The sequence below is a fragment of the Ranitomeya imitator genome, chromosome 6 (assembly GCF_032444005.1).
Source record: "Ranitomeya imitator isolate aRanImi1 chromosome 6, aRanImi1.pri, whole genome shotgun sequence".
Taxonomy (NCBI): Eukaryota; Metazoa; Chordata; class Amphibia; order Anura; family Dendrobatidae; genus Ranitomeya; species Ranitomeya imitator.
Genome location: NC_091287.1, coordinates 242,005,922 through 242,033,705, shown reverse-complemented (window position 1 = coordinate 242,033,705; position 27,784 = coordinate 242,005,922). Strand labels below are relative to the sequence as shown.

The following is a 27,784-nucleotide window of genomic DNA, read 5'->3' as shown; positions in this document are numbered from 1 at the left end:
CAAATAGTAGTTTTTTCCCTCATATGAGATATCGGCGTACTTAGGAGACATTGCACTACAAATTGTATGGTGCAATTTCTCCTGTTACCCTTATGAAAATGAAAAATTTTGTGCTAAATACATATTTGTGGGGAAAATTTGTTTTTTTAAATTTTTACAGCTCAACATTATAAACTTCTGAGAAGCACCTGAGCGTTCAATGTGCTCACCACACAACTAGATCAGTTCCCAAAATGGTTTCACTTGTGGGGGATTTTCACAGTTTAGGCACATCAGTGTTATGAAAGGCAATTCAGTATCACAATGGACATGGAGGTCAGAGCACATACAGTGATCTGACAATAACCCAAAATAATAGAACGAGCTCTGAGACGTGGGAACTCTGCAGACCGCAATTCCTGATCCTCTCCAACACAACTAGAGGCAGCCGTGGATTGCGCCTAACGCTCCCTATACAACTCGGCACAGCCTGAGAAACTATCTAGCCTGAAGATAGAAAAAATAAGCCTACCTTGCCTCAGAGAAATACCCCAAAGGAAAAGGCAGCCCCCCACATATAATGACTGTGAGTAAGATGAAAAGACAAACGTAGGGATGAAATAGATTCAGCAAAGTGAGGCCCGATATTCTAGACAGAACGAGGATAGGAAAGATAACTTTGCGGTCTACACAAAACCCTAAAGAAAACCACGCAAAGGGGCAAAAAGACCCTCCGTACCGAACTAACGGCACGGAGGTACACCCTTTGCGTCCCAGAGCTTCCAGCAAAACAAATAGACAAGCTGGACAGAAAAAATAGCAACAAATAGCAAAGAAGCACTTAGCTATGCAGAGCAGCAGGCCACAGGAATGATCCAGAGAAACACAAGTCCAACACTGGAACATTGACAGGAAGCATGAATCAAAGCATTAGGTGGGGTTAAGTAGAGAAGCACCTAACGACCTCACCAGATCACCTGAGGAAGGAAACTCAGAAGCAGCAGTACCAGTTTCCTCCACAAACGGAAGCTCCCAGAGAGAATCAGCCGAAGTACCACTTGTGACCACAGGAGGGAGAACTGCCACAGAATTCACAACAGTACCCCCCCCCCCTTGAGGAGGGGTCACCGAACCCTCACCAGAGCCCCCAGGCCGACCAGGATGAGCCACATGAAAGGCACGAACAAGATCGGGAGCATGGACATCAGAGGCAAAAACCCAGGAATTATCCTCCTGAGCATAACCCTTCCATTTAACCAGATACTGGAGTTTCCGTCTTGAAACACGAGAATCCAAAATCTTCTCCACAATAAACTCCAATTCCCCCTCCACCAAAACTGGGGCAGGAGGGTCAACAGATGGAACCATAGGTGCCACGTATCTCCGCAACAATGACCTATGGAAGACGTTATGTATGAAAAAAGACTCTGGGAGGGTCAGACGAAAAGACACAGGATTAATAACCTCAGAAATCCTATAAGGACCAATGAAACGAGGTTTAAACTTCGGAGAGGAAACCTTCATAGGAATATGACGAGAAGATAACCAAACCAGATCCCCAACACGAAGTCGGGGACCCACACGGCGTCTGCGATTAGCGAAACGTTGAGCCTTCTCCTGGGACAAGGTCAAATTGTCCACTACATGAGTCCAAATCTGCTGCAACCTGTCCACCACAGTATCCACACCAGGACAGTCCGAAGACTCAACCTGTCCTGAAGAGAAACGAGGATGGAACCCAGAATTGCAGAAAAATGGCGAAACCAAGGTAGCCGAGCTGGCCCGATTATTAAGGGCGAACTCAGCCAAAGGCAAAAAGGACACCCAGTCATCCTGATCGGCAGAAACAAAGCATCTCAGATAGGTTTCCAAGGTCTGATTGGTTCGTTCGGTCTGGCCATTAGTCTGAGGATGAAAAGCCGAGGAAAAAGACAAGTCAATGCCCATCCTACCACAAAAGGCTCGCCAAAACCTTGAAACAAACTGGGAACCTCTATCAGAAACGATATTCTCTGGAATGCCATGCAAACGAACCACATGCTGGAAGAACAATGGCACCAAATCAGAGGAGGAAGGCAACTTGGACAAGGGTACCAGATGGACCATCTTAGAAAAGCGATCACAGACCACCCAAATGACTGACATCTTTTGAGAGACGGGAAGATCTGAAATAAAATCCATAGAGATATGTGTCCAAGGTCTCTTCGGGACCGGCAAGGGCAAAAGCAACCCACTGGCACGAGAACAACAGGGCTTAGCCCGAGCACAAATCCCACAGGACTGCACAAAAGAACGCACATCCCGCGACAGAGATGGCCACCAAAAGGATCTAGCCACTAACTCTCTGGTACCAAAGATTCCAGGATGACCAGCCAACACCGAACAATGAACCTCAGAGATCACTTTATTTGTCCACCTATCCGGGACAAACAGTTTCTCAGCTGGACAACGATCAGGTTTATTAGCCTGAAATTTTTGCAGCACCCGTCGCAAATCAGGGGAGATGGCAGACACAATTACTCCTTCCTTGAGGATACCCGCCGGCTCAGATAAACCCGGAGAGTCGGGCACAAAACTCCTAGACAGAGCATCCGCCTTCACATTTTTAGAGCCCGGAAGGTACGAAATCACAAAGTCAAAACGGGCGAAAAACAGCGACCAACGAGCCTGTCTAGGATTCAAACGCTTAGCAGACTCGAGATAAGTCAGGTTCTTATGATCAGTCAATACCACCACGCGATGCTTAGCTCCTTCAAGCCAATGACGCCACTCCTCGAATGCCCACTTCATGGCCAGCAACTCTCGGTTGCCCACATCATAATTCCGCTCAGCAGGCGAAAACTTCCTGGAAAAAAAAGCGCATGGTTTCATCACTGAACAATCAGAACCTCTCTGCGACAAAACAGCCCCTGCTCCAATCTCAGAAGCATCAACCTCGACCTGGAACGGAAGAGAAACATCAGGTTGACACAACACAGGGGCAGAAGAAAAACGACGCTTCAACTCTTGAAAAGCTTCCACAGCAGCAGAAGACCAATTGACCAAATCAGCACCCTTCTTGGTCAAATCGGTCAATGGTTTGGCAATACTAGAAAAATTGCAGATGAAGCGACGATAAAAATTAGCAAAGCCCAGGAACTTTTGCAGACTTTTCAGAGATGTCGGCTGAGTCCAATCATGGATGGCTTGGACCTTAACAGGATCCATCTCGATAGTAGAAGGGGAAAAGATGAACCTCCAAAAATGAAACCTTCTGCACACCAAAGAGACACTTTGATCCCTTCACAAACAAAGAATTAGCACGCAGGACCTGAAAAACCGTTCTGACCTGTTTCACATGAGACTCCCAATCATCCGAGAAGATCAAAATGTCATCCAAGTACACAATCAGGAATTTATCCAGGTACTCTCGGAAGATGTCATGCATAAAGGACTGAAATACTGATGGAGCATTGGCAAGTCCGAATGGCATCACTAGATACTCAAAATGACCCTCGGGCGTATTAAATGCAGTTTTCCATTCATCGCCTCGCCTGATTCGCACCAGATTATACGCACCACGAAGATCAATCTTGGTGAACCAACTAGCCCCCTTAATCCGAGCAAACAAATCAGATAACAAAGGCAAGGGGTACTGAAATTTAACAGTGATCTTATTAAGAAGGCGATAATCTATACAAGGTCTCAGCGAACCATCCTTTTTGGCTACAAAAAAGAACCCTGCTCCTAATGGCGACGATGACGGGCGAATATGCCCCTTCTCCAGGGATTCCTTCACATAACTGCGCATAGCGGTGTGCTCAGGCATGGATAAATTAAACAGTCGACCTTTTGGGAATTTACCACCAGGAATCAAATTGATAGCACAATCACAATCCCTATGCGGAGGTAGGGCATCGGACTTGGGCTCATCAAATACATCCCGGTAATCAGACAAGAACTCTGGAACCTCAGAAGGGGTGGATGACGAAATTGACAAAAATGGAACATCACCATGTACCCCCTGACAACCCCAGCTGGACACCGACATGGATTTCCAATCCAATACTGGATTATGGGCTTGCAGCCATGGCAACCCCAACACGACCACATCATGCAGATTATGCAACACCAGAAAGCGAATATCCTCCTGATGTGCAGGAGCCATGCACATGGTCAGCTGGGTCCAGTATTGAGGCTTATTCTTGGCCAAAGGCGTAGCATCAATACCTCTCAATGGAATAGGACACTGCAAGGGCTCCAAGAAAACCCACAACGCTTAGCATATTCCAAGTCCATCAAATTCAGAGCAGCGCCTGAATCCACAAACGCCATGACAGAATATGATGATAAAGAGCAGATCAAGGAAACGGACAGAAGAAATTTTGACTGTACCGTACCAATGGTGGCAGACCTAGCGAACCGCTTAGTGCGCTTAGGACAATCAGAGATAGCATGAGTGGAATCACCACAGTAGAAACACAGCCCATTCAGACGTCTGTGTTCTTGCCGTTCAATTCTGGTCAAAGTCCTATCGCACTGCATAGGCCCAGGTTTAAGTTCAGGTAATACCGCCAAATGGTGCACAGATTTACGCTCACGCAAGCGTCGACCGATCTGAATAGCCAAAGACATAGACTCATTCAAACCAGCAGGCATAGGAAATCCCACCATGACATCCTTAAGGGCTTCAGAGAGACCCTTTCTGAACATAGCTGCCAGCGCAGATTCATTCCATTGAGTGAGCACTGACCATTTTCTAAATTTCTGACAATATACCTCTATCTCATCCTGACCCTGACAAAGAGCCAGCAAATTCTTTTCTGCCTGATCCACTGAATTAGGCTCATCGTACAGCAATCCGAGCGCCAGGAAAAATGCATTGATATTACTTAATGCAGGATCTCCTGGCGCAAGAGAAAATGCCCAGTCCTGAGGGTCGCCACGCAAAAAAGAAATAATAATCAAAACCTGTTGAACTGGATCACCAGAGGAACGAGGTTTCAAGGCCAGAAATAACTTACAATTATTTTTGAAACTCAGAAACTTAGTTCTATCTCCAAAAAACAAATCAGGAATAGGAATTCTTGGTTCTAACATAGATTTCTGATCAATAGTGTCTTGAATCTTTTGTACTCTTGCCGAGAGCTGATCCACAAATGAAGACAGACTTCTAATGTCCATCGCTACACCTGTGTACTGAACCACCCAAATGTCTAGGGGAAAAAAAAGACAAAACACAAAGCCAAGAAAAAAAAATGGTCTCAGAACTTCTTTTTTCCCCCTATTGAGAATCATTAGTACTTTTGGCTTCCTGTACTGTTATGAAAGGCAATTCAGTATCACAATGGACATGGAGGTCAGAGCACATACAGTGATCTGACAATAACCCAAAATAATAGAACGAGCTCTGAGACGTGGGAACTCTGCAGACCGCAATTCCTGATCATCTCCAACACAAATAGAGTCAGCCGTGGATTGCGCCTAACGCTCCCTATGCAACTCGGCACAGCCTGAGAAACTAACTAGCCTGAAGATAGAAAAAATAAGCCTACCTTGCCTCAGAGAAATACCCCAAAGGAAAAGGCAGCCCCCCACATATAATGACTGTGAGTAAGATGAAAAGACAAACGTAGGGATGAAATAGATTCAGCAAAGTGAGGCCCGATATTCTAGACAGAACGAGGATAGGAAAGATAACTTTGCGGTCTACACAAAACCCTAAAGAAAACCACGCAAAGGGGCAAAAAGACCCTCCGTACCGAACTAACGGCACGGAGGTACACCCTTTGCGTCCCAGAGCTTCCAGCAAAACAAATAGACAAGCTGGACAGAAAAAATAGCAACAAATAGCAAAGAAGCACTTAGCTATGCAGAGCAGCAGGCCACAGGAATGATCCAGAGAAACACAAGTCCAACACTGGAACATTGACAGGAAGCATGAATCAAAGCATTAGGTGGGGTTAAGTAGAGAAGCACCTAACGACCTCACCAGACACCTGAGGAAGGAAACTCAGAAGCAGCAGTACCAGTTTCCTCCACAAACGGAAGCTCCCAGAGAGAATCAGCCGAAGTACCCCTTGTGACCACAGGAGGGAGCTCTGCCACAGAATTCACAACACATCAGGGTCTCAACAAACTTGACATGGCATCCGCTAATTGTTCCAGCAAATTTTGCATTCAAAAAGTCAAATAGTGCTCTTCCCTTCCAAGCTCTGCCGTGCGCTCAGTGGTTTTTTCCCTCATATGGGTTTCCGGCTTGGTTAGGAGAAATTACCAAATTTTGGGGTCCATTTTCTCCTGTTAAACTTGTTAAAATAAAAAAAACTGGATCTGAAGTCAATTTTTTTGTGAAAGAAAGTTAAATGTCATTTTTTTTTTCATTCCTGTGAAGCACCTAAAGGGTTAATAAACTTCTTGAATGTGGTTTTAAGCGCCTTAAGGGGTGAAGTTTTTAGAATTATTTCAGTTTTGTGTATCTTCTATCATATAGACCACTCAAAGTGACTTCAAATGTAATGTGGTCTCTGAAAAATGATTTTGTAAATTTTGTTGGAAAAATGAAAAATCACTGGTCAACTTTTAACCCTTATAACTTCCTAACTAAAAATAGTTGTCTCCAAAATTGTGCTGATGTAAAGTAGACATGTGAAAAATGTTATTTATTAAGTATTTTATGTGACATATCTCTGTGATTTAAGGGAATGAAAATTCAAAGTTGGAAAACTGCAACAATTTCCAAATTTTTGCCAAATTTAAATTTTTTCACAAATAAATGCAAATCATACAGAAGAAATTTTACCACTATCATGAAGTACAATATGTCACAAAAAACAGCCTCCGAATCAAATCACCAGGATCCGTTAAAGCATTACAGAGTTATTACCTCATAAAGTGACAGTGGTCAGAATTGTAAAAATTGGCCCATCATTAAAGTGCAAACTACCCTTAGGGGTAAAGGCAGTGGCGTAACTTGAAACTCATGGGTCTTGATGCGAAAGCTCCAACAGGGCCTCCAAATATGTTAAATCTATAATAGCAATAGTCTTTTTCTATGGCCAAAAGGACTTTTAGGGCCTTCTTGGCTCCAGGGCCCGGGTGTGATTGCATCCCCTGCACCAGTTCTAGTTACACCCCTGGGTAAAGGGGTTAATGCAAAATTCAATTTTTTATATTTGAAGTGTAAAGGAAATAAGTAAGGTTCTTGCAGATACTTTGCGGCTCATGGTTGAACTCTTAAGCCCCGATTCAACAAGAAAAGCTATTTTCACACTGGTCTTAATGAAGGGGAGTGGTAAAGTGCATCTGATACATTAAGAGGTGCACGTCCCTTGTTCTAATCCCTATCCATTTTTAAGCATAGAGGCTGGTGTAAAAGGGCAAAAAAAAAAATTTAAATTGTTGAGCAAATATTTCATTTGTGACTTTTTAATGCCAGGAAACTGACATAGAAGGAGCGATAAATCCTCTAAATCTAGTGCTCATAGGGGAGGATAAGTCTATAATATTTGAAGACATTAAAGATTATACTTTTATTTTTTTTATATGAAACCTGAACAGTTCTTATTTTCTTTTTTGCTATTTAGCCTAAGCTTTGATTGAAAAAACAAATCACAAAAACTGCACTGAATGAACAAGGCTTAATAGCTATAGTTGTTATTCCATATATTAATATATTTGAGTTACCTGTACTTCGCCAGTTGTCAATTGAGTAGGCATCTGGCAATTCACTCCTATCAGCACTATCTCTTGTCGGACGATACCCATGTTTTTCAAGTCGATTGGTGTTATCAGTTTCGAAATTCTCTACAATAAAGTTGAATATACTCACGTTATACAACATTGTAAGATTATCATTAACAACACTATGAATTATAGATACAGGGGTCTTTTCCAGACTTTAGCTACATTTCTATAATCATTCTTTGTGGCTACAGATTTTGCTTAATGCACACTGTAAGAATTTTGTTATGATGCTTGTTTAAGTGGTTGTCACTTTTCTATGTGATTTGAATAGTTTTTTTTAACTTCCAACTAGCTTATCATCTGCCTCATTAAGGTTTCCATCTAAATCCCAAATACAGAAGATTCAGAAGATGGAACCATTTGCTCTAGTGAGACAAACTAAGTCATTTTGGACTCCATTTAGCCTCTATTCTAGCAGTACCCCATTTTGTGGGGTGGCATGTACAAAACCATTGTCGATCATGTTTCTTGTGAACCCCTATAAAGACAGACACTGCCAGAAAAATGGCCAAATGGAATCCAGGGTGTATAGGTCTGCTTCATTCTACTGAATGAAACAAAATATATTGTTTTTATTCATTTTTTTTTAAAAACAACAACCATCATGTGGTTTAAGTGAAAAGACAACTAGATTCTTCTTGTCAGTATGATTACTAAGGCTACAACTTATTTATAAGAATCGGTTTTAACAATAGGGGAGGAGGTGTTACATTGTATGTTAGGAAAGTGTATATCTCCACAGAGTTCCAAGCTTCAGAGAATGGTAACTCTGTAGAAACTGTTTAGATAAGAATACAAGGAGGAAGAATTGAAAGGACACTATTGTGGATGTTTACTATAGGCCACCTGGACAGATTGATGAATGGATGGATGAACTCTTTTTACATCAGATGTCTTTGTTGTCAAAAAACTATGACATAGTGATCATGGCAGTTTGTTTTAACTATACAGATAATTGTTGGGATTCTCTCTGAGGCAAAAGTAGTGGGTCCGGAAAATTTCTATCTTCTCTTGCTGACAACATTATCTTTCAGAAGGTAGAAGAGAGAACAAGATGATCTGCCATCTTGGTCCTCATTCTTACCAACAGAAAGGAAATGGTTGAGGAAGTAAAGGTGGCTGGGAATTTAGGAGGCAGCGATCATGCTATCCTCAAATTTTGGTTTGCAAGAGGAGGAAGACCTGAGAGGACTCAAGACTTTAAGGTGGGACTTCGGAAAGGCAGATTTTAATGGACTCGGAAAAGGGGTAGGAAAGGTTCAGTGGCTGGATGTTCTAAAGAACAGAAATATCCAAAAAGGGTGGGAGATTTTGATAAATTAAATTCTCACTGCACAATCAGTAGCAATCATGAAAAGAAGGAAGAATATAATGCTGTCTGCAGGGAATGCAAGGCAAGCATTAGAAGCTCTAAAGCCAGTAATAAAGTGAGGGTTGCAAAGGAGACCAAAAGCAATAGAAATGGACTGGGGGGGGGGGGGTGTTGTCAAAAGCAAAGGAAAAGTGAAAGATGCTTGAGGACTTTTACAGGTTGAAAAGAGTGAATTGGTCAAAAATTATTACTATTTTGCATCTGTGTTCTCTAAGAAAGCAATTGTAACATCAACTAATCTTCACTGTGCTATGGAAGGAGCAAAATAATTGACACTATCTATAAGCAGAAAATGGTTAGAGAACACTTAGCTAATTTAAATTAATTTAAATCTCCTGGTTCAAAAGAACTACGTCCTACGGTACTAAATGAGATAGCAGATGAAATTTAGAAACACTGGCCAGAATCTTTGAAAATTCCTGGAGAACAGAAGTCCTAGAAGATTGAAGAAGGGCAAGTGTTATCCTTATTTTCAACAAAAGAAAGAAAATGAAGCCAGAAAATGAGCCTTACTTCTATACCTGTGAAGATCATTCAATAAATTATTGAACAGCATGTATGTAAGTACTTGGATAAGAATACAACAATGGACCAGAGCCAACATGGGTTTGTAGAAAACAAGTCATGACAGACTAATCTAATTTCCATCTATGCTAAAAACCAAGGGTCCATCAAGGGAATGCAGTAGATATAGTATATCTTGACTTCAGCAAAGCATTTGGTAAAGTGTCTCATACTATCCTTATTGAAAAAACAACCAAGTATGGGATTGACAAGGCCACAGATAGGTGGATTCATAACTGTCTCAGTGATCGTACTCAAAGAGTGGTAATAAATGGTTGCACATCCAATTGGAAGAGCATTTCAAGTGGGGTACCAAAAGGCTCTGCCCTGGCCCCAGTGTTGTTCAACATTTTTGTAAATGATCTAGGTAAGGGAACTGAAGGTAAACTAATCAGATTTGCAGACAATGCAAAGCAAAGAGGGATAGCTAACACTAGAGAAGACAGAGAAAATATTTAGAATTATGTAGATAACAATTGAACAATGGGCAGCGACTTATAGAATGGTATTTAACAGAGAGAAAAGCATAATTCTACATCTGGGCGAGAAAATGAAAATTGGGTATACTAATAGATCACATACTGCACATAAGTCAAGAATGTGATGCTACAGCAATAAAAGGCAAACACAGTTCTGGGATGTATTAAGATAAGCATAGAGTTAAAGTAATTATCCCTCTCTCCTCTTCCTTGTTTAGACCTCATCTGGAATACTGTGTCCAGTTCTAGACACCACATTTTAAAACAGACATCAAAAGCTGAAGCAAGTACATAGAAGAGCAACCAGGATGGTAAGCCGACTTCAAACTATGTCCTATAAGGAACGGGTAAAGGATCTGGAAATGTTTAACTTTAAGAAAAAGGAAGGGTAAGAGGAGACTTATTATCTGTCTACACATATCTGAAGGGATTTTAAAGAATAGAGGGATCACCCTTTTTCCCACGTGCTGTCAGACACAGAGTAGGAAAGACAAAACGCAACACGAAGGGATGAAGGCAAGGGAGCCCAACACTAGGAAAGGGGGAGTGGAGACCCCTAGGCAGATCTAAAGTCACCTTTTCTGCCCTAAATTTCCCTATATAGGTTCTGCACCTATCGCCGAGCAGGAACCTAATCCTTGCCTTACCTTGGAAATAATCACCTACTTAGGGAATGACGGGGTCACAACAATTTGATCTCCACTACCACTAATGACAGCTGGGATAGACAAACAAGGGGAACACTTATCTTGCGTAGACTCAGAGATGTAACACAGATATCCTCCTGCAACACCAAAAAGGAAGCTGACTGCTATAGCTCCAAGCCTCAACAGGGGAAATGGAAATATCACCGGCAAGTCCCAGCAGCAGGCTGGGAGTCTCTAAACACCCAAGGCCAGGTGTGTCAATTAGAGCCAGAGAGAGGTTGCCACTGGGTCAAAGAGTCAGAAGGGTTAAGAAGGTGTCTGCAAAGCCAAAGGCAGAGACCTTCTGCTAGATTCAGTGCGACTGTCTGCAACTTCTGACATACCTGTGACACGAGCACCAATGGAATGAAACTGAAAGGAAGAAGATACAGATTAGACATTAGAAAAAAACTTTTTTGACAGTGAGGGTGATCAGTGAGTGAAATAGGCTGCCTTGAGAGGTGGTAAGTTGTCCTTCGATGCACGTCTTCAAACAGAGGCTGGACAGACATGAGATGGTTTAGTGAATCCTAAACCCTGGAGGTCCCTTCCAACTCTAAAATTCTATGATTGTATGATTGTATGATTAGTGATATCAGAATTTCAGCATAGAGGTTATTTATGGTTTGCTACATTTACATGTTAAAAACATTTGCGGCAAAAGCAAAGCTATATCTTTATTATCCCATTGACAGAACCACATGAGGACTTGTTTTCTGTGGAATGACTTGATGTTTTGAATGATGCTATTTTATTTATTTTTTACATATGACTTTTTGGCCACTTTTTTTTTTATTTTTTGTGTCTGCATGATTTTTAAGCTACATTTTTGGTGTATTTTTTATTTATACTTTCGGCAGTGTTCCCTGTATAGGTTTAATAATGTGACAGTTTTATAGCGCAGGTAATTCTGGACAAGGCAATACTAATTATACGATACGATATGATACACTTTATTGATCCCGGGGGGAAATTACAGTATTACAGCAGCAATACAAACAGCAGTACATAAAATATTTGGACACAAATCTTGCACAGGTATACCAACATTACATAACAAATAAATGTGGGTGGTTCAGGTATATAAATCACTGTTAATTGACATTAGTACACCAGCAATCAGTCATTATTGTCTACCACCCTTAGGAAATTATTATACATCCCCATAGCAGTAGGTACAAATGATTTGCTGAATTTCTCCTTCTTGCACCTTAGTAGGATTAGATGGCTGCTGAATGTGCTCTTCTGCTTCAAGAACAGGTCGTATAGTGGGTGTGTATTATTATTCATTACAGCCCTACACTTCTTCTGAATTCTATCCTCCAATACCTCCTCTAAAGAGTCCAGATGGGATGGAGGCCAATAACCACGCTTGCCTTCTTGATACGTTTGTTGAGCTTATTAGCATCAGCTACTCGCACACATACGGTAGCAAAAAGATGGCGCTTGCCACAACGGACTGGTAGAACATTTCCAGCATTTTACTGCACGCATTGAATGACCTGAGCTTCTGAAGAAAGTACAGTTTGCTCATTCCCTTCTTGTAAACCTTTTCTGTATGACACCTCCAATCGAGTTTACTGTCAAGGTGAACAACCAAATATTTGTAGCTCTCAACAATCGCAACCTCCTGGCCAGCAATATAGATCCCTAAGTAATCCTCCTTTTTCTTTCTATAACTCACCACCAACTCCTTGGTTTTCTTTACATTTAGTTCTAGATAGTTAGTCCGGCACCAATCCACAAAGTCAGAAACCACCCTTCTATATTCCTCCTCCCCCCGGCCCCCCACAATGCCACCTACAATCACTGAGTCATCTGAGAATTTTTGGAGGTGACAAAATCTGTTTTGGAGTGGCCATCACAAAGTCCTGATCTCAGTCCTATTGGAAATTTATGGTCAAAGCTGAATAGGCAGGTGCGAGCAAGGCGACCTACAATCCTGGATCAATTACACCAGTTTTGCCAGGAGGAATGGGCCCAAATTCTGACCAACTATTGTGAGAAGCTTGAGGAAGGATATCCCAAACGTTTGATCCACTCCATTCAGTTTAAGGGCAATGGTACCAAATACTAATGAAATGCATGTAAACTTTGGACTTTGCAGTAAGTAATAAAAATACCATAAAACATTCTCTGTCTCTCTCATTGTTCTAGCATTTGGCAAATATTAATAATTATGGTAATCCTAGTTGACCTAAAACGGGAAAGGTTTATTCCGATTTCATGTCAGATATTGAGAAAAACATCCATATGTGTCTTTTTATGTAGTGTATGTAAACTTCTAGTTTCAACTGTATAAAGCAAGTTATTTGTGAAATATATAAGGAAAAACAATCACATAACACTATAGCTTACGATACATAGGAGATCTCATGAGACCTATTAGAATATTTAAACCACGTCAAGTGCAATATTATAAAATGATGTAGTAAATCAGAAAACCTTGAAGTCTCTTTAACCCCTTCATAACTGGAGCTTTTTTCAGTTTTGTGTTTCGTTTTTCGCTCCACTTCTTTCCAGAGCCTTAACTTTTTTATTTTTCCGGCAATATGGCCATGTGAGTGCTTATTTTTTTCGCGACAAGTTGTACTTTTGAATGACGCTATGGGTTTTACCATGTCGTGTAACAGAAAACGGGAAAAAAATTCCAACTGCAGTGAAATTGCAAAAAAAGTGCAATCCCACACTTGTTTTTTGTTTGGCTTTTTTGCTAGGTTCACTAAATGCTAAAACTGACCTGCCATTATGATTTTCCAGGTCATTACGAGTTCATAGACATCTAACATGTCTAGGTTATTTTTTATCTAAGTGGTGAAATAAAATTCCAAAGTTTCAAACAAATTGAGCCATTTTCCGAGACCCATAGCGTTTCCATTTTTCGTGATCTGGGGTCAGGTGAGGGCTTATTTTGTTGCGTGCAAAGCTGACGTTTTTAATTATATCATTTTTGTGCAGACATGATCTTTTGATCGCCCGTTATTGAATTTTAATGCAATGTTGCCGCGAAAAAAGTGTAATTCTGGCGTTTAAATTTTTTTAACGCTATATCGTTTAGCGATTAATCCTTTTTTTTTATAGATCGGGCGAAACTGAATGCAGTGATACCAAATATGTGTAGGTTTGATTTTTTTATTGTTTTATTTTGAATGGGGCAAAAGGGGGGTGATTTGAACTTTTATATTTTTTTATTTTTTTCATATTTTTAAAAACATTTTTTTTAACTTTTCGCATGCTTCAATAGTTTCCATGGGAGGCTACAAGCTGCCACAACTTAATCGGCTCTGCTACTTAGAGGCAATGCTCAGTTCGCCTCTATGTAGCTGAATTGCAGACTTGCTATGAGTGCCGACCACTCTAGGAGACCTCTGGTTGTTATGCCGACACACTGGTGACCCGCAATCATGTGACGCAGGTCCCTGGTGTTCGTATTTCTGGCCGGATGGCCAGAAGCACTTGTTAAATGCCGCTGTCAGAGTTTGACAGCGGCATTTAACTAGTTAATAGCTGTGGGCGGATCGCGATTACACCTGCGGCTATTGCGCTCACATATCCGATGTTCAAAACAGCTGACATGTCCTGGCTTTGATGTGGGCTCACCGCCGGAGCCCACATCAAAGCGGGGGATACTGACATTGGCGTAATAGTACGTCCAATGTCAGTAAGGGGTTAATAATGTCTGTTTAAAGTTATAATTCAATCTAGAAAGAAGAAAAAATAAAAAGAGAAATAAAAAAAGTGAGAGGCAGAAGAAAAAGAGAAGGAAAAAGAAAAAGGAATGTGATGGGATATGTAGACTTAGGACCCAGTCAGATGGCTGTATAAATCGGGCCGACATGAGAACACAGTGCACAGAGGGTGACAACGTTATGTATTTTTATGCAGCCTTCACATTCGGTTCGGGAAAGCTGCTGGCCAGCTCCGTACAAATCAGTTTTAAGAGCATAGATAATTATTTATTGGAGTTTCTAAATATCATCAAACTCTGCCAGGTTGTAGATGGTACCATGCTGACGAACATTTTAGTAACTTTCACATTTTCAAATTTTCAGTAAGCCATTCCCTTTTATTTCAAAGTCCTTTCCATGTTTAAGAAAGAAGGCAGGCGTAAAAAAAACTAATTGTAGTGCCAAAACTTTCTTTGGGACATTTTCATGCAAGGAAGCTGATGTAGAGGGATCGATAAATTCCTAAATGTAGTGCTCATGGGGGAGAATAAGTCTCTAATAGTTGAAGCCATTAAACATGATACAATTTATTTTATATTAATTTTCTTATATTTTTAATCTAGCCTTATCATTAATTAAAAGGAATTGATCAGCAGGTGTTCGCTATGCAATCTGACAGCAGCATTAGCAAGGTACACAAACCCTTATTCTAGCGATATATCACTTAAGGTACTTTCACATTTAGCGACACTGCAGCGATCCAGACAACGATCCCGATCGCTGCAGCGTCGCTGTTTGGTCGCTGGAGAGCTGTCACACAGACAGCTCTCCAGCGACCAAATATGCGAATTCCCCTGGTAACCAAGGTAAACATCGGGTTACTAAGCGCAGGGCCGCGCTTAGTAACCCGATGTTTACCCTGGTTACCAGCGTAAAAGTAAAAATAAACAAACACTACATACTTACCTTCTGTTGTCTGTCCTCCGGCGCTCTGCTTCTCTGCACTGTGTAAGAACAGCGGCCGGAAAGCACAGCGGTGACGTCACCGCTGTGCTCTGCTTTCCGGCTGGCCGGCGCTCACAGGGCGCTCACAGTTCAGAGAAGCACAGCGGGGGACAGACAGCGGAAGGTAAGTATATAGTGTTTTTTTTTTTTTACTTTTACGCTGGTAACCAGGGTAAACATCGGGTTACTAAGCGCGGCCCTGCGCTTAGTAACCCGATGTTTACCCTGGTTACCAGTGAAGACATCGCTGAATCGGCGTCACACACGCCGATTTTGCGATGTCTGCAGGAGGTCCAGCGACGAAATAAAGTTCTGGCCTTCTAGCTCTGACCAACGATGTCACAGCAGGATCCTGATCGCTGCTGCGTGTCAAACTGAACGATATCGCTAGCCAGGACGCTGTAACGTCACGGATCGCTAGTGATATCGTTCAGTGTGAAGGTACCTTTAGTGTGAAGGAAAAATATAATTGTAAGGGAATATATAACAGCAGTAGAGTTACATTTAGTTGACAAAAGAACAAACTGGATTTACCAGTATTGCATAATCTCGGAAACATAGGGGGCCTCCTGGAAGAATATTGAGAGGTGTCAATGGTGACATCTCGGTCTATTGAGCCAAGCTTCAAAGCATGGGTACGTGGTGATTATAACCAAGCTGAATGTTTCTTATGTACTGTATGGAGGAGGTAGCTAGAGATATAGGATATTCTAAATGTAAGTTCTTGGGCCCCTAAATTATCCCATCGTCTAGTCACAAACAGCAATTTTTTAATAATCCAGTACAGGCTGTCCTGGATATATGAGCCCAGGACCAGGCATATAAAGATGGGTGACACAATAGGAAAATTGTTGTCATGTGGGGATCAGCGTCTGCTAATCGTGATCCATAATTAATTTCTCCTTCCCTCAAGGAAACAGAAGTTACCTTTCGATAAAAACGTTGAGGAATTTTTGCTATATCTTTCTTTTCATTTTATAACTGTTTTGCATATTTGTGTGTCATATTATTTTTACCTTTTTTATATTTTTCATTGTAAGCACTGTAAATTTTTATATTAAAACTTAAAGGAAACCTGTCAGTAGTTTTGGCTGATATAAGATGCGGCCACTGCCTTTCAGGGCTTATCTCTACAGCATTCTATAATGCTGTAGATAAGCCCCCGATACCTTCTGAAAGATAAGAAAAATAAGTTTTATTATACTCACCCGGTGGGGGGGAAGTCCGGTTCAATGGGTGTCGCGCGTCTGGGTCTGGCACCTCCCATCTTCTTGCCATGCCATCCTCCTGCTTGCATCATGGCTCCCTGGCATCGCGCTCCTGAGAAGGCATACTTATCTGCCCTGTTGAGGGCTGAGCAAAGTACTGCAGTGCGCAGGCGCTGGGAAAGGTAAGAGAGGCCCAGCACGTGCGCACTGCAGTACTTTACCTGCCTTCAACAGGGCAGATAAGTATGCCTTCTCAGGAGCACGATGCCAGGGAGCCATGATGCAAGCAGAAGGACAGTGGAAGATAGGTGGTGCCAGACCCAGACCTGCGAAACCCATTGGACCGGACCGCATAAGACCACCCCCAGGGTGAGTATAATAAAACTTTTTTTTTCTTATCTTCCAAGTCAGACTGGCTTATCTAATATATTATAGAATACTGGAGATAAGCCTTGAATGGCAGTGACCGTATCTTATATCAGCCAAAACTGCTGACAGGTTTGCTTTAAAATCTTTAATTAATTTGATCCTTGTATGCTCTAAAGGATCCATAGCCTTTCAAACACTTTGTGGCTTTTTTAAATTCTCTGACAGTAAGATATTTTGGGGACTCATCACCCCGTGTGTTTGAGGAGTGGTGGCAGGATGCTAGGTATCTGGGGTGTGTAGACTGTATTGGGGGTGTGATTTATGCTCACTTAAAAGCCTGTAACATCAGATGAGTGCTGGATTGAGTGAGAGGAGATAAATTAACCCTTGCTGTCACACCCACGTCGCCTGCTGGGAAGTGTTTACGTTTATTGTGTGCAGCAGTTATGATGTTCACAGTTTTGCCTCCTGCAGTTCTAGCTCACAGACCACAGCTCAGTCTCTATGTAAATGGCATAGTGACAGAGACCTGCTAATCACTGCTGGAGACATAGTTGGACTAGCAGTTTGAAGTCTGAAATCCTGTAATCATAATGTCTTGCTGATAAAACACTGATTGTATTGAAACAGCAAAATACCACCTAGTAAATGACATATCACTGGACTCAGGCTCTCTTCCTCTACATCGTGGTGTTCTCAGATTATATAGTAAAAACCTGCTGAAAAAATTCCCTTTAAAAGAAAATCCCCAAAACTGCACTGGGTGAACAAAGCTTAATAGCCATAGTTGTTGTTCCATATTTTAATATAATTGCGTTACCTGTACTTCTCCAGTTGTCAATTGAGTAGGCATCTGGCAATTCACTCCTACCCGCGCTATCTCTTGTCGGACGATACCCATGTTTTTCAATTTGTTTGGTATTACCAGTTTCAAAATTATCTACAAATAAGTTGAATATACTCACGTTTTACAACATTGTAAGATTATCATTAACAGCACTTTGATCAGCAGATAAAGGGGTCTTTTCCAGACTTCAGCTAATTTCTGTAATCACGCTTTGTGACTACAGATTGTACATAAAGCGCACTGTCAGGATTCGACTTTGCCTGCTCAAGTGGTTGTCACTTGTGTATGTGAATTGCAGAGTTGTTAAGTTCTGACTAGCTTCTCATCTGTTTCATTAGGGTTTCCATCTAAATCCCAAATACAGAAGATTCAGAAGATGGAACCATTCACTCTAATGAGGAAAATGAAGTCATTTTAGACTCCATTGAGCCTCTGTTCTAGCAGTACCCCCATTTTGTAGGGACAGATGCACAAAACCATGGTCGACCATGTTTCTTGTGATCCCGTAAAAAGACAGACACTGACAGAAAGATGGTCAATTGGAATTCACCGTGACTAGGCCTGTTTCATAATACTGAATTTTTCCATCAAGGTTTAATCTGAATCATGTTTTTGCAGATTTAGCCGTAAACCCTGGCTTAAGTACTCAGCTTAAAGCACAGAATAAATGAGAGGATACTATTATTCTTATTTTTTGTAAAGTAGAATGAACAAATAAACTGCAGATTAGGAGTTGTTTATACTTTGTTTTATATTTTTACTAATTCACTGTGCAGTATAATTGATCCGTCAACGTTATTCTTCAGGTCAACATGGCTACAGCCATAACAACTTTAGTGTTTTTTCCATCTTTTACTCATACAGACTAAATAATATTAGTATAATTATAGTTTTAGTAACTTTCACATTTTCACAATTTTCAGTAAGCCAGTCTCCTTTATTTCTAAGCCCTACCCATGTTTAAGAAAGAATGCAGGCGTTAAAAAAAAAAATTGTTGTGACAAAACGTTCTTTGGGACATTTTCATGCCAGGAAGCTGATGTAGAGGGATCGATAAATTCCTAAATGTAGTGCTCATGGGGAGAATAAGTCTATAATAGTTGAAGACATTAAACATGATGCAATTTCTTTTATATGAATTGTCTTATATTTTTAATCTAGCCTAATCTTTAATTAAAAGGAATTGATCAGCAGGTGTTCGCTATGTAATCTGACAACAGCATTAGCAAGGTACACATTCTAGTGATGTATCACTTAGTGTGAAGGAAAAATATAATTGTAGGGGGAATATATAACAGTAGTAGAGTTACATTTAGTTGACAAAAGAACAAACTGGATTTACCAGTATTTGCAGAACCATAGGGGGTCTCCTGGAAGAATATTGAGAGGTGTCAATGGTGACATCTCAGTCTATTGAGCCAAGCTTCAAAGCATGGCTAGGTGGTGATTATAACCAAGCTGAATGTTTCCTATGTACTGTATGGAGGGGGTAGCTAGAGATACAGGATATTCTAAATGCAAGGTCCTGGGCCCTATATTAGCCCAACGTTCAGTCACAAACAGCAATTTTTAAATAGTCCAATCCAGGCTGTCCTAGAAATATGAGCCCAGGACCAGGCATATAAAGATGGGTGACACAATAGTTAAGTTGTTCAGATGTGGGGATCAGCGTTTACTGTTCGTGAATCCATAATTCATTTCTCCTTTCCTCAAGGAAACAGAAGTTAACTGTAGACGGAAACGTTTAGGTATTTCTGTTATTTCTCTCTTTTTAATTTATAACTGTTTTGCACATTTGTGTGTCATAATATCTTGACCTTTTTATATTTCTTATTGTAAGCACTGTAAATTATAAAGCTTAAAATCTTTAATTAGTCTGATCCTTGTATGCTCTAAAGAATCCATAGCCTTTCAGAGAGTGTATTTTTTATTGCCTGATAGTAACATATTTCAGGGACTCATCACCCCCTGTGTTTGAGGAGTGGTGGCAGAGTGTTACATATCCGGAGTCTCTAGTGTGTATTGGGGGTGAGATTTATGTTCACTTAGTCACCTGTAATTGAGTGAGAGGAGATAAATTAACCCTTGCAGTCACACCCATGTCACCTGCTGGGAAGTGTTTAAGTGACACTTAGTTTACTGTATGCAGTAGTTATGATATTCACAGTTTTTTCTCCTGTATTTCTAGCACACAGAACACAGCTCAGTCTCTATGTAATAGTGACAGAGACCTGCTAATCACTGCTGGAGGCATAGTTGGACTAGCAGTCACAAGGCAGTTTTCCTCTAATGGTAATTTCTTGCTGATAAAACACAGACTGTACTAAAACAGCAAAATACCACCTAGTAAGTGAAATATTACTGGACTCAGGCTCTCTTTTCTCAGATTATATAGTAAAAACCTGCTGAAAAAGTCCCTTTAAAAGAAAATCACTAAAATTGCACTGGGTGAACAAAGCTAAATAGCCATATTTGTTATTCCAGATTTTAATATATTTGCGTTACCTGTACTTCTCCAGTTGTCAATTGAGTAGGCATCTGGCAATTCACTCCTACCCGCGCTATCTCTTGTCGGACGATACCCACGTTTTTCAATTCGTTTGGTATTATCAGCTTCAAAGTTGTCTACAAATAAGTTGAATATACTCACGTTTAACAACATTGCAAGATTATCATTAACAACACTATGATTAGCAGGTAAAGGAGTCTTTTCCAGGTTTCAGCTAAATTTCTGTAATCACTTTTTGTCAACCCCTACAAAGACAGACCGCCAGAAAAATGGCCAAATACTGTAGAATCCAAAGAGACTCAGTCTGCCTCATGTATATATATATATATATATATATATATATATATATATATTTCATATTTAAGAACTTATATATGAAATTTCGTAAGGAGCACTGCCATCAATTGGTTTTACAGCTTGTACGTGACTTGTCATGGAGCGAGGAGTGAGAGCTGGAGAAGCAGGAAGAACGAAATGACATATCATATACTAGCTATGAATATGCAGCCAGAAAGTGGAGAACAAGAGTGAGGGAGAACATCAAACCCCCACACAGACTGTGATAAGCCTTGGTCAGGGGCTAGCTTAAATGAGCAACAAGGTGCAAGCTACCTACGCCCCTGATATCTGTCCAAGCATCCCAGAGGAGGAGCACTCAGCAGCAGACGGTACATCACAGTGAGAACAAAAAGTCTTAAAATAAAAAATAAGTAATATTTCTTTTGACATTTTTTCTCTCCCACTTAGGAGACTTGAACCTGCGATCCTTTAGTATTGCAATATATTGTGAAATTAACGACTTCTTATGGAGCCAAGGCACAGATGGAGGCATAGGGGCCTGCAGTAGGCCACTTACCGCTTTGGTAACCCATCGGCACCCTGCAATTATATTATGGAGGGCATTGGAAGAGAAAATGTGCCTTCCCCTCAGATCACACTACTTAAATGCTGCTTTCAGCGATTGACAAAGTGGTTAAGCAGCAGCAATCAGAAACAGCTCAGATCACTGCTGTTGGAGGCTAGTGCAAAACACAGCCACTATTTACTCCAGAGCTCCAAGTGCAGGTGACATCCAATGTACATGTACAGCAGGTGGTAGGAAGTAGTTGAACTTAAAAATGAAATACTAATAAGAGATAAACATGCCATACAACAAAAGAACGTAAAAACAAATACAAACATAATACACCTGTGACATAAAAGTAAAAGATTAGCAAATTCCCCATTCCTTCCTCCACTGATTTTCCAGGAGGATAATTACAGTAAATCCATCCACTCACAGATTTGAAATACAGCAGGTTCTACCATCTTTAATGACAAAATACCTTTATATCGCCAGCTGTTAATTTTGACAGTATCTGTCAAATTCTCCACATCTGTATTCTCTCTTATTTCCTGATATGTGTGATTTTCTGAAGATGTGTCTGAATCTATAATGCTGGGATGTTCTAAAAGAGAAAAATATTATTATTAGGAAAAGATTAACCCATAGATGTCAATTTTCCGAAGTTGGCATCTGGAGGGCGTAGTAGTTGTCACACCCCTTTTTTATATGCCATGCCCCCTTGATACTCTTTCTCTACTCTCTGCATGTTAAATGTCAACAATGCCTCTGGACCCATCTCCCTGATACCCCAGACCCCCCAAAAAATGCTGCAGAACATGCTCTAGGAGCGATCAGCTATAGATAACTGTGTCTTATCTTCTGCCGATATGAGTCCCGGCTGAAAGAAATGATAGCGGTCTGTGCCAGATAAAGAAGAAAAGTGAAGATGAAAGACTTCAACTGGAGGCATTACTGGTAATTCAGTGTGTTACCTGTACACTTACACTATATACTATATACAGGGCAATTGTGTATAATGTAACTGGTGATCACTGTATTACCTGTACACTATACACAGAGCTCCTGTTGTGAATTCTGCTCTTGGGTTCCCTCCGGTGGTTGTAGGTGGGAATGCAGTTGTCTCTGAGTCACAGTCCTGGCCAGGTGTATCTGATGATCACAATTCGGACTGGGATATTTAAGTGTGCAGGATCCTTTAGCCCTTGCCAGTTGTCAATGTTCCTTGTGAAGTGATGGATCACTTTCTGGCTTCTCCTGCTTGCTGCCAAATTCAGCAAAGATAAGTGTTTGGTTTTTGTATCTGTGGTACACTGCTGTGTGCTTGTTTCTGTTTTATTCCTGCTCTGATAGTAGGATTCACTGGAGTTGCAGATTTGCGCTCCTACATCTATTAGTTAGATGTAGGAAGTTTTTGTAATTTCTGCTGTGGATGTTTTTGAAGGGTTTTATACTGACCGCACAGAACTCTGTCCTATCCTGTCCTATCTAGTTAGTGTGGCCTCCTGTGCTAAATCCTGTTTTCTGCCTGTGTATGTTTTTTCCTCTCCGACTCACCGCCAATATTTGTGGGGGGCTGTCTATCCTTTGGGGATTTTCTCTGAGGCAAGATAGTATTCCTATTTCCATCTTTAGGGGTAATTAGTCCTCCGGCTGTGACGAGGTGTCTAGGTGTGTTAGGTACACTCCACGGCTACTTCTAGTTGCGGTGTTAAGTTCAGGATTGCGGTCAGTACAGTGGCCACCATCATCAGTGAAAGTTCTCATGCAGCTCCAAGGTCACCGGATCATAACAGCTCCTGTGTATAATGTCACTGGTGATCACTGTATTATCTGTACACTATATACAGAGCTCCTGTGTATAATGTCACTGGTGATAATTGTATTAGCTGTACACTATATACAGAGCTCCTGTGTATATTGTCTTTGGTGAGTCAATGTATTACCTTTACACTTACAATATACACTGTATACTATATACAGAGCTCCTGTGTATAGTGTAACTGGTGGTAATAACAGTGTTGTTAGTATTGTAGTTTTTATTAATGATCAGTATTGTATTATTCAGTCACTATGTTGTAATATGCGGTCCGGTTAATATGTGATCCAGTCATGTGTGGTGGTATTTATCTCTATATGTGGTATTATTCGGACACATTGGTCACGGGTATCTCAGCATAAATGTCACAAAACAGTAAAGTGCAGTATGCACTTTACTGTTTTGTGACATTTATGCTGAGATACCTGTGACCAATGGGTACCTGATCCCTCTATTTTGATGTGTTTTATGATTTATTCATCATGTTACTATACGATTGTTAATAACATTTGTACATATTTTATATTCTTGGACATAGTACTCCTTTTTTCTCTCTGGTTAATATTGCATTTAGGAGTGTCCTCGTTAATGAGGTTGCCTATTGATACAAACACTGTGTTTTGTATCGATTTGGCATTTTTGTACAATTAGTGTTCTATTTGGTTCGGATTTATATTCTATAACTATGTGGTGGTAATATGTAGTCAGTCATGGTTTGGTGGTATTTCTCCCTTGTATGTGGAATTATTTGCGCTTTATTTGCTGGTAATATGTGTTATGTTCACGGTGTGAACAGTATGTGCTATTATTCTACAACTATGTGGTGGTAATATGTAGTGCAGTCATGGTGTGGTGGTATTTCTCTCTTGTACAGTATGTGGCATTATTCGGTCACTATGTGGTGGCAATATGTGGTCTGGTCGGCGGTAGTTTTCCCTTGTATGTGGAATTATTTGGTCGCTATATACTGGTAATATCTGGACTGGTCACAGTGGGACGGTATTTCTCCCTTGTATAGCATGTGGTTTTATTCGGTCACTATCTGGATCTGGTGGTAATATATGGTATGGTCACAGTGTGGTGACATTTCTCCATTTATGTGGTATTATTCGGTCACTATTGGTCTGGTCATTGTGTGGTGGTATTTCTCCCTTGTTTGTGGAAAGATATGGTCGCTTTATGCTGGTAATGTGTTGTATGGCTATGATGTAGCGGTATTTCCTCATTGTATGTGGTATTATTCATCTTTGTAATGCTGGTAATATGTAGTCCAGTCATGGTGCGGTGGTATTTCTCCTTTATACGTGGTATTATTGGTCTTAGTATACTGGATTGTGCTGTGTATGATGGTTATTTGGTCTATCTGATATTAATTAGGAGAAGCTTATTTCCTTTACTGATTAAATACTTGTAAGACGATGCACTTACAGGGGTTCTCCAGTGAAAATAAGTAATCACCTCTACACAGGACAAGTGATAACTTAATGATTGGTGGGGGTCCAACCGCTGGGACCAGCAACAATCGGCAGAATATGGAACTTTTATCATGATTAGAGTGGAGTGGCATGTGCGACTTAAGCACTGATACATTCATTTCCCGCACTTGTTTTTTTCTGGAAGCCCCAAAGAGAATGAATGGAGCTGCGGTCAGACATCCCACCTGCCACTCCATTTTAAAATAGGGATGAACGTGTCCTGTCAGGGTTAAAGCTTCCCAATTCTTCTGATAGGTGAGGTTTCCAATGATTGGACCCAAATGTTCAATAAGTTATCACCTATCCTGTAGAGCCAATGGATCAGTTTGTTTTTTACCAAAGAACCCCTTTAATGTAAACTACCATAATTATACATCACAGTTATGGTGGCGCACAGTAGATGTGCAGGAACCGCCTGTGTTTTTCAATTGATGCTCCACTATAACAGGAATAACCGCTAACAGGTATTTGCGTATAGTGTAGGGTGGGCCCCTAGAAACAATTCCTCCTGTGGGCCCCTGACAGTCCGACGCTGATTGTATATCAAAAGGGTGTGTGTAATTATTTATTTATTTTACTCACTTATATAGTGCCATTAATTCCACAGCGCTTTACAGACATTATTGGCACTGTCTCCATTGGGGCTAACAATCTAATTCCCTTTCAGTATGTCTTTGTAGTGTGGGAGGAAACCTACAAAGTCACTGGGAGAACAAACAAGCTACTTGCAGATTGTGTCCTTGGTGGCATTTGAACCCAAGACCCCAGCACTGCAGTGCTAACCACTGAGCCACCATGCTACTGGAACGCCCGCCAGGACCATGGGGTACTCGGTACTGGGTCCGATACTTAAAGGGGATGTCACGGAGGCAGCGACCCGGTTCGTGGCCCTGGGCACCCATGTAAAAGAGAATGTCCTTAAAGGGGTTTTAATTAAAGTTTGTGTTCATGACGCCACCTGTGGTTCTCGGTCAGAGGTGACCGACGCTGCTTAAAGGTCCACTGGGGTGGTGTTATGGCAGATGAGATGGTATAGCTTCCCACAGGTGAAGCTGGGTCCCCAGGGCTCCCGGTGTATAGATGGAGATGGTGGGTAGTGCAGAAAGAAATGGAGGACACAGGTTTGCAGTGTCTTTACTTGGTTTACTGAAGACTTGAGGCAGCCACAGTCCGGGGCACCAGATCACAGGTACAGGCAGGGTCCGGCCAGCTTGGAAGCGAGTTCAGAGTCCCCTTTACCAGGTGGAGTTAGAAGCCTTCCCACTAGCCCTGTGGTGTAGTCCCTTGCTGCCTGTGGCTTCTGTCAAGGTCCTCACTGTTTTCTCTGTCCTCCTTAAAGGTGGGACACTAACCCATATGACGGGTGGCTTGAGCCTTTTTCTAGGGTCTCTATCACGACCTGGGCTCTATGTGGAGTGCCCTGCCAGGGCAGCGGGGTACTCGGTACCGGGTCCGGTCAGCTATTAAAGGGGATGTCACAGTGGCTGCGACCCGGTCCGTGACCCTGGGCGTCCAATTAAAGGGGAAACGTCTTTTAAGGGGAATTGTCGTAAAGTCTGTCAAGATGCCACCTGTGGTGTTCGGTCAATAGTGGGACCGACGCTGCATTAAGGGGTCCTCTGGGGATATTGTCGCAGCAATGATGGTAACGCTTCCCACAGGTGAAGCGGGGTCCCCAGAGGTCCTAAGGTGTAAGGTATAATGGTGTATGCCAGGCAATAAGTAAAGGACACAAGTTGTAAGTCTTTACCTGGTTTACTGTAGTTGGCAGGCCACAGTCCAGGGTACCAGGCACGGGTGGTGTTGGTACGTCCGGCTCAGAGGCAATGGGAGAATCTCCTTCCCAGTTGAGGTCCATGAGCCTTTCCAACTAGCGCTTGCTGTATATGAAGTACCTGCTGCCTGAAGCTTCCTGCAGAGTCCTCTATTCCCCCTTTCCTGAGACAGGTACCAGCATGATGGGCAGCTTGAGCCGTTTTACAGAGACTCTATCATACCCCGGGCTCTTCATGTGCTGCTGCGTCTCAGGCATTGTGTGGGCTAATTACATACAGTTCTCGGCCCTCTGGTTCTGCTCTGTGTCTTAGAGTCCCACAAAAACGTTGGGCTCCCGGTACCCGGCTACTGTGCTCTGGCTCTGAGGGTGTCCTTCCACTGTTCCCCTCTGAGCCCTTTCTCTCTCCTCTGCTCCTTTACTCTGTAGCTCCACCACATATAACAACTCTTCAGGTTCTCTCACTCCTTCCAGAGGCTGCAGCTCCCTCGTGGCTGCCAGGTCTCTCTGTCTGCACTCAGTTCCAGACTTCCTTCAGTCTCCCTGGACCAACTGTCTCTGTCCACTGTCTCTCCCAGACTGGCTAACTCCTCCTCCAGGTCAGGATACATATATATTAGGGAAGCTCCCCTGAATCCGGGTCCTGAGCTCTGCCTCCTGGCCTGGATTTGGAATATGTTGTGTGTGGGTGCCTTACCTGGTAAAGAAAACTCCATTGCCTCTGAGCATTACTTTACCCTCCCCAAAAGGAAAGCAACATCACTGCAGCAACCGGTCACATGGGGTGCTGCATATGTGCCACTGTGTCTCCAGATGTTAGGGTGGACAGGTGATGTGCAGTCCCAGCTGTCCTGCCGGTTTCTGCTGTAAGTCTTGGAGTCCCTCACAACCTCGGTCTTCCGGCTACCGGTGCCTGCGCTCTGTACGGAGGTATCCCAGTCGCAGCTGTCCTCCCCAGTTCTCACTCTCCTGTGCTTCACTTCTCCAACATGCTCTCTACAAATTGTTCGACTTTCTCCTTCTCTAGGAGCTGCAGAACTAATCGCAGATGCATGGCCCGTCTGCTTCCTTCTCCTCTGTCTCTCTGACGGGAACTTTCTCTCAGACTGACTGACTCCTTTCTTGTCTCTGACAGACTGACTAACTTTCCCTCCAGACCAGAATATATATATCACAGCCACCCATAAGCTGGATCAGAGCTCCCCCTTCTGGCCTGGAGTGCGAACATGTTGCATTCTTGTGTGTGCCTGATAGAGGAGATCCTCCCTTGCTTCCAATCGTGACCTCACTCTCCCTGTGAAGAAAGCAATGCTACTGTGACAACCAGGAACCTGGGGTGTCACACTACCGTAAAAAAGTATCATTTAAAGAGGACCTGCCGCAGGATTTTGTAAATTTAAACTAATTACATCCTCCATTTCTCACAGCTCCACTGGTTCTAGAACATATTTTAAAAAAATT

General features: G+C 41.9%; 1 protein-coding gene across 1 annotated transcript in view; it reads right to left on the bottom strand.

Moving 5' to 3' along the window:
* LOC138642403 (NFX1-type zinc finger-containing protein 1-like) overlaps positions 1-27,784 on the bottom strand; it is a 158,984-nt gene that overhangs the window by 118,227 nt on the left and 12,973 nt on the right. The window contains exons 3-6 of the mRNA XM_069730529.1: positions 21,737-21,859; positions 20,408-20,527; positions 17,876-17,995; positions 7,645-7,764 (exon numbers count right to left, since the gene is read on the bottom strand). Of these exons, the coding sequence (XP_069586630.1) occupies positions 7,645-7,764; positions 17,876-17,995; positions 20,408-20,527; positions 21,737-21,859 (483 nt within the window). The remainder of the gene's footprint in view (positions 1-7,644; positions 7,765-17,875; positions 17,996-20,407; positions 20,528-21,736; positions 21,860-27,784) is intronic.